This window comes from Arachis ipaensis, chromosome B05, assembly GCF_000816755.2.
Source record: "Arachis ipaensis cultivar K30076 chromosome B05, Araip1.1, whole genome shotgun sequence".
NCBI classification, from domain to species: domain Eukaryota; kingdom Viridiplantae; phylum Streptophyta; class Magnoliopsida; order Fabales; family Fabaceae; genus Arachis; species Arachis ipaensis.
In genome coordinates, this window is record NC_029789.2 from 145,085,508 (window position 1) to 145,093,285 (window position 7,778).

At 31.5% G+C, this 7,778-nt stretch overlaps 2 protein-coding genes across 3 annotated transcripts in view; both read left to right on the forward strand.

The window, feature by feature from the left end:
• Positions 1–3,742, forward strand: part of LOC107644701 — a 6,046-nt gene extending 2,304 nt beyond the window's left edge. The window contains exons 2-5 of the mRNA XM_016348629.2: positions 1,888–2,349; positions 2,438–2,523; positions 2,692–2,783; positions 3,240–3,742. Coding sequence (XP_016204115.1) covers positions 1,888–2,349; positions 2,438–2,523; positions 2,692–2,783; positions 3,240–3,547 — 948 coding nt within the window. The 3' untranslated portion in view covers positions 3,548–3,742. The remainder of the gene's footprint in view (positions 1–1,887; positions 2,350–2,437; positions 2,524–2,691; positions 2,784–3,239) is intronic.
• LOC107644703 (ribonuclease 3) lies at positions 5,428–6,884 on the forward strand. Of its 2 annotated transcripts, XM_016348631.2 has the most exons (3): positions 5,429–5,668; positions 6,122–6,245; positions 6,337–6,884. In XM_016348631.2, exons 2-3 carry the CDS (start codon positions 6,123–6,125, stop codon positions 6,775–6,777), a joined length of 564 nt encoding a protein of 187 aa, XP_016204117.1. In that variant the 5' UTR covers positions 5,429–5,668; position 6,122; the 3' UTR covers positions 6,778–6,884. The 2 variants fall into 2 exon arrangements, with proteins under 2 accessions (XP_016204116.1, XP_016204117.1); XM_016348630.2 differs by having other exon boundaries at positions 5,428–6,245.

Consider the following 7,778-nt stretch of genomic DNA (forward strand, 5'->3'; position numbering starts at 1 on the left):
CTTTATAGATTATAAAAATACATTTATTAGTAGAATTTTTAAATTTATTATAAAATAACAATTTAATTTACTTAATTATTGTGCTTGTCCTCTTCCTTTTTCACCCTTGTGCATTGTGAATGGTGGGGGCAAAACTGTTATATAGACTATATTAACACTTTTAATATAACAAAACTCAAATTAATGATTAGTCCGAGTGGCTGAGTGGGCCAAACAGTGTCTTAAGATGGGAATATTCCCTTGGATTCCCTTGGGAAAAATATCTTTCCCATGTGGCATATTTTAATTTTTATTTCATTTTATTAATAGAAACCAGAAAGCATATTTCAAGTTTATATCCTACATAAGGAAATGTGCGACGAATCTCCCTAATATACAGATAAAATTAAAAACAAAAATAATAGAAATTCCATTTTGTTTATTTTTTTTATTGAATGAAATTATATACTGAATATTCTCCTCATGTTTTCCGAAGTATGGTAATGACCAACTTAATGGGTGTCATCATTTTTTTAATTATTTTTCCTTCCAAAAAAGTAAAAAAACAAAGAGAGGGGTTGGGAGGACAGCTATGATCTGATGTTTTGTTTCTAGGATTTACATTTAATTTCAGTTACCATAAGTATTTTTCTTTTCTATTTTTGTAGATAGTCTATAAATAATTAAAGAAACAAGGATTTTTTTTTCTCTGGTCCTTTTCAATAAAGGCACCAGTATTTGTATTTTTTTAACAAAAAACAATTAAAAGATAAGTAGTTGTAATAAGTCAAAAGTGATTAATTCTGTTTACACTTGATTTTGATTTGGAGCGGAAACAAAGCTTCTTATTGGAGAAAAAATGCCTAATTTTAAAGATAAACCTCTGTCAACCAAAAAAAGTAAAATAAATAAATAAAACATAAACCTAAAATGTGGTCTAAGGATAATTGCCACGTGTTTGTTGTGGATCCACCTTACCCCATGTGTCAAATGACTAGCATATCTGATTTACATATGTGGGCTCCAAATTTCAATGGGGGGGACCAATACACAGTAATGTTATGTTCCTAGTCCTAGTAGGCTAGTATTGACATCTTTCAAGTTTTGTTGCAACCTGTTACTTTGATAAGAATAAAAATTGTCCCCACTGGGTTTTCCCACTTGATTTGTTTCTAGTTCTAGGTGGTAAAATTGTAATGTTGAGAATTTGGTCAATGTTACTGGCCAATGAAAAGTGGACCAATAATGAGTGTAATTGTAATTGCATATATTTGATTATGACTTTAATGGCAACATAATGGAGTAAAAATGTGTTTTTTTTTTCCCTTGCATTTTATGAATCTATTCTTAGTAAACCCATTTTGCAATATTTGACCCAAATGTTGTAGAGTTCTAAAGGGGTGATGCCCTTAATGGTAGTCAAAACTTTTTTTGATATTACAATTTTGAATAGATTAATTGATTCTGAAAATTTCTATTAAATTAGATGATTTTACTATTCAAATTGTAGTGTAGGTTTTATGTTTTCCATGTTTAATTTATTCTTTTGATTATATAAAATTTCGAGTTTTGTTTATCTTATATACTCTTCACATTTTTTATCCCTATTGTTGGTCCTTGTGTGATTAGATTGAATGTGACTCATTTTCCTCTTCTAATTGAAATTTACAATTCAAACTTATAAAGATATATGGTCTGTTGCTATTAGAGACAATTATTGTAATTAGTAGTTAGTTAAGAATTAGTTGGTAGTTGATTACTATCGCATGCTTATATAATGGATAAGATTTTGAATTTAGTAATCTTGACTCGTAGCTTTTTTCTCATTTCTTTACAACTGTTTTGTTTTAACGGCGGATTTCAACCGTTGCATTAAACCTTTTTTTGCTTTTATGACGGTTTTGGCAGAGTTGCTTGAGTGATCTAAATAGCCTGTGGCAACCTCATGGTAATAAGGATTCAATTGAATACTTCACTTTGAAGGATCTCTGGGATTGCTACTATGAATGGAGTGCATATGGTGCTAGTGCTCCCGTGATGTTGGAGAGCGGCGACACTGTAATTCAGTATTATGTTCCGTACCTTTCCGCCATCCAAATCTACACCAACAAGTCTGTCCAGGCCTCTAGGACTAGAAGAGAGGACAGCGAAGGAGTTGAGTTCGAAAGCGATTCGTGGAGCGATGATAGCGGCAGCGATAACCTATCTAGATCCTTAAGTAACAATTCCAGCAAAGCATGGGATGCTGTTTCCGAGGATTCGAGCTCTGACCACGACGGCTCGTGGCCGACAAGGGACAAGCTTGGCTACCTTTACTTGCAATACACGGAGATGGCTTCGCCTTATGCAAGGGTTCCGCTCATGGAGAAGGTAGCCTTATGTTCTCAAGTGAAGATAGATAGATAAGATTTGTAGGTACATTACACAATGCATAACTTGTGATTGTTTCTTGTTTCAGATTCCCGAGTTAGCTAGAACCCATCCGGCACTAATGACATTCAAAAGTGTTGAGCTTTCCCCGGCAAGTTGGATGGCGGTTTCATGGTTAGCATCATTCATTGTGATTTTCCCATCAGGCCATTTTATTTCTTAGTGTCGATAAGAAAAAAAATGCTCTGTTTGTAAATTATAATGATTTTTATAGTTGTGATTTCTACATTGTCTTTTTTAACACTATTATTTTCAATAAGAAGTTAAATCTATGTTGAATAGGTACCCGATTTACACCATTCCGAGTCGAAAAAATGACAAGGACTTAGAAGCATGCTTCCTCACTTATCACACATTGTCCTCATCTTTTCAAGGTAACACTTAGGAATAGGTGGTAGATTGCATTTTTCATGTTTTCTTAACTGCGAAATAGGAAGAATCGAGGAACTTTTTACACAAATGAAAATTATGATACTAGACACGTTTATTGTGTCCATGCATTGTTTTGGATCAAGAGTGACAAAGTTATTTAGTTTGATTTACATAATTGAGTGAATGTTCATTTTGGTCCTTAGAGTTGTGTACTTACATGACTTTTCACTTCAAAAATCTTTCATTTAGAAAAATTAACAATTTAATTCCTAAAATTGAATCACGCTATACATTTCCAGGAACCAAATAATTACTTTCTTAATTTCATACGCTAAAGTAAAGCATGTACACAATTTCAAGAACCAAAATGGAGACTCGCTCCTACGCAATTGTTGCGAAACCAGGCATGATCGAATCCTCGCCAAAATCTTAACACAATTTCTTACATGTGTCTGCAGATTGTGAAACAGAAAGTGACAACATTGACACAGAGAAAGACATATATTGGTGGTGTGGTTGGGGAAGCACTGAAGGAAACAAATGCAAGAACAAGAACGGAAGCAGTGGTGGTGGCAGCATTTCTGTGCCGCCTTTCGGTCTAGCTACCTACAAGATGCAAGAAGATCTATGGCTGAATCCAGAGCCATGTGAATATGAAAGGATATCATATCTGTACAGTGCTGCAGATTCATGGTTGAAACAGCTCAATGTTTATCACCATGACTTCAACTTCTTCACACAACACCCTACACCAACAACCTTGTAGTAAATTCCCTTCATTAACTAAATTAACTACCCTTTTGGTTAGCTTTCAACTTCTGACTCCGGCATAATAACAAAATATTTCAGTTCCCTTGGGTCCAAATTCTGAGAAATGTAAAGTTTTGTAGTTAACCAGAGAGATAGAAAGAAGGGGGTAGTTTTTTTTATTTATTTATTTTTTTACCAATCAATTTCAGTTTCTTTTGCTATTTTTTAAGAAAAGGGTAGCAGTTTGTAGTTGTAGGTAATAACTAAATTATGATAATGTTTTGTACATTAGTCTTTTTTTTCTTACTTTTTATTTTCATGACTCAAATTTGATGAGACTGAAAAACGGGATTTGATGAATTCTTACACCATTAGATGAAACCAATGACTTTATATAGTTTTAAAGAATAAATTTCAAAAATGATACTCAAAATCAAAACATTCTAATGTTGAGAAAAATAATTTAAAAAAATTATTAAGTTTAACAAAAATAATCAATGTCAAATACTGTTATTTTTGTTGACAGAAAATACTTAATTAACTAACAAAAAGAATGACATGACAATTAAAAGATTATCTAACATTGTTGATTATTTTAAAATTATGCAAACTCTAATTTCTCAAATAATTTCCTAGTCTCCGTTTCTATATTTCTCAAATAAGTTCATATTCAATTCGGTCTCTATTAATATTTTATTGGCAACCTCTACAAATCAAATACCCTTCTAGCAGATCATTTTGCATACATGGTTATTAGCAAATTTTCAATGTACTCCTCTTTAATAAGAGATCTCCTACTTGTATACAACTAGATATAAGATTTAGAAATACAATAAATTCTATGTCAGTAGTCAGTACTCTGATGCTGCATTTGGTTGAATAAATTAAACGCTTCCACAAGAAGGCCAACTTTCACATAACCTACCATAAATATTATTCTCACATATAAATATCAAAATTATTTTTCAACTTTTCATGTTGAAAAGTTTACATACTCTTCCCAGTTCCCATATTCCATCAGTGATATAGTACGCTACAGAAACTTTATATACATCTTTTTTAATCATTTCAAGCTTAAGTTTCTGTGAACAATTATTTTTTATACTGTAAATTTACCAAATTGTTGGAATAGGCTGATATGAAAAAATTTCACCGAGTAAAGTGAAATGTGCTATCTTCATTATTATTGAATATTGACTATTGATAGTAATAATAATAAAAATAGTAAATAAACTAAAATCCATCATGATTGATGAAGCAAATTGTAATGCCTGAACATGTCATATGACAACTTCTATATATAGAGATATAAATACAATAATTAAAAGACCATGTCTTAACCTATTATATATATGGAATAATTCTTTAAATAAGATAATAATAATGGTAACCGGTATAACTGCAACACACATGCCATGTATGCTAATGGAAATGCAGAGAAGTATTCTAATTTTTTGTCATACCATTTGTCACAAACTTTATTAAATTAGAAAAATACTATTTACACTAAATATTTTTGACATTTATATAAAAATACGGTTGTTATAAATTAATCACTTATTTAAATTATTTTTTAGTTAACAAATTAAAAAATCTATGTACAGTTGTTAAAAAAAATACTAGTATGAAAATAATATTTATCATAAGGAGACATGCAATGGAATTGAATTAAATTTGAAAAATCCATTTAAGGTAACAACATTAAATTGCAACATAATTATCAAAACCGGTCCAGATAGTGTAATAAACCGGACAAAAAAGAGAATTGGTAAAAACCGATTAGACCTGACCGGTTTAGAAAAAGCAATGAACCGAACAGATTTAAAAAATTCGGACCGGTCGAAATAAAAAAAAAAATTAGAAAAACCCAAGCCCAAAGGCAAAAAGAAGTTGTTTGATGTTGTTTTTTTTTCAAAAAAATAAAAGAAGCCTAGCTTAGTCTTTCCTGAGCCCATCCCCACCTCTATCAGACTATCACTCTCACCTCAACTTCCAAAACGACACCACCCCCAGCTCTCTCTCTCTCTCTCTCTCGTCGCTTCTCGCCTCTCTCCTCAGCTGGTTGTGGTTTTCGACTTCTTGCTTCGAGTCTCGCCGTTAGCTTCCTTGGCGCAACCAGAAGCTGGTCCCCGATCTGGTGAGTTCTGACTGATTAGATAACCGGTTCGGTTCCGAAACTATGAATTGCAATTTAATTTGCTTTGAAACATGTCATGTTTTGATTTCCAGTTCAGTGACCCATACTGCTAGTAATAGCTTTTCTCCTTTATGCATGTTGCCATTACGGCATTTCTTCTTTAGTATATATCATTGATGTACAATGAAATATGCTGTTTGGCTATTCAATTCTCATTTCTGATTTATAAGAGGGAGGGAGGGAGGGAGGAGAACAACCATCGCTTTCTGCAACTCGCTCCCTTCCCTCCAAAACCCTCTAAACTTTCTAAACTTCCAATATGAACTCACTTTTCATTGTTTTTCACGTTATCCTGCTTGCATCCTCGGTTCATCTCACGAATGCCTCTTATGAATATTTTAAACTTGCCCTTGTTTGGCCAACAACCTTTACTCGTATCCGTGCACCTGGAAGGATGATGACAAACCTCCCACAGCATTTCACAATACACGGTCTTTGGCCTACAAATTTCTCGCTTCCTTGGCCAGAAAATTGTGCTGATGAAGAGCCGGAGTATCATTTTGAAGAAGAATTGATGGTGAGTTAATTAATTAGACTTTTATCTATTTTCATTTATCTTGTTACATAATAAATTAATTATTAATTATTTTTATGATTTATTCTCGTAGACAGCGACATTGCAAGGTGTCTTAAACCGTGATTGGCCAAGTCTACAACCAGGAAAATCGAATATGGAGTTTTGGACGGATCAATGGGAAAAACACGGATCGTGTAGCGCTGAAAGGTTTGCTCAATCTAAATATTTTGAAGAGGCTGTATCTATTACACGTAAATTGGACATTGATGGCGAATTGAAGAAGGTTGGAATAATTCCCCACAGAACTAAAACTTATAGTCGCATTGCCATTGTCAATGCAATAAAAAAGACCAACACTCGTCAATTTGAGCCCGAACTTCTGTGCTTCAATGACAAGGGTAATGTGTTATTGCGGGAGATTCGCATGTGCTTTGATGCTGACTTAGATGAAATTATTCCATGTCCTATTAATAAATCTGCAGGTGTTAATTTATGCAAAACAAAGTCCAATTCCATTATAATACCTGTGTAATGTTTATTTGAATCCAAATATTATTATTATTATTATGTGTGAAAAATTGGGATCAATTATTGATTCCCTCATAAATAAATATGCTTGTATTCAGTTGATCTGTGTAATGTTTGTTTGAATTCAAATATTATTATTATTATTAAGTGTGAAAAATTGGGATCAATATTGATTCCCCATAAATAAATATACTTGTATTTAGTTGATCTATGCTCTTTAGGCGTTTCTGATGATTTGTATTCTTTTTTTTTCTATTCCCTTTTTGATTATCTAAAATTCCTTTATTATTTCATTTGTTGTTATCACATCATTTAGCAATTTGTTAATTTACTTAAAAAAATTTATGTACCAAATTTCTCAATCCTTTTCATATTTATAATTTATAATTTCCTTAAAAGAGAAGGAAAATAAAAGAAGAAAATTGTGAGTATTAAATTGTTCTTTTAGTTTTTGACCACTTTACTAGCATCTTCTTTGACTTGAAGTGAAAATGTGAAATAGTGCAAATGCAATAAAATCTATTAATAATATATTAAAAGACAGTTTAAGATAATGTCTAAATTTATTCCTAATTTTTTAGGTTTTTAGCATAATACTACGTCAGTTTAAATGGCTTTAAATTTATTGTTAATTTTTTACTCCTCTTTCTTTATGTCTCATTATTTATTTTTTAAATCTTAACGTCTTATTAAATTTATCAAATGTTACAAGGAATAAAATTAATGTCAATTCTACCTTAAGATCCTATTAAAATTATAAAACGTTACACCTAATAAAGGTCTCACTAAAATCCATGTAAATTCCACCTTAGGTTCTCATTAAAATTATTAAAATTATGAAACGTTACACCTAATAAAATTCAATATACAAAAAAAAAATTTATTCTTAAGGTTCCACTAAAAATGATCAAATGTTACAAGAAATAAAAATTAAATGTACAAATTCTTTTAGGCTTCCACTAAAGTTAAGATAATCGATCTATTTTAAATGTAATCAATTGTAAT

Coding starts and splice junctions, on each gene's coding strand:
- LOC107644703 (XM_016348630.2), top strand. CDS start 5,988: ATGAACTCACTTTTCATTGTTTTTCACGTTATCCTGCTTGCATCCTCG. Junction 6,246..6,336: donor ATTTTGAAGAAGAATTGATG/GTGAGTTAATTA, acceptor TTATTCTCGTAG/ACAGCGACATTGCAAGGTGT.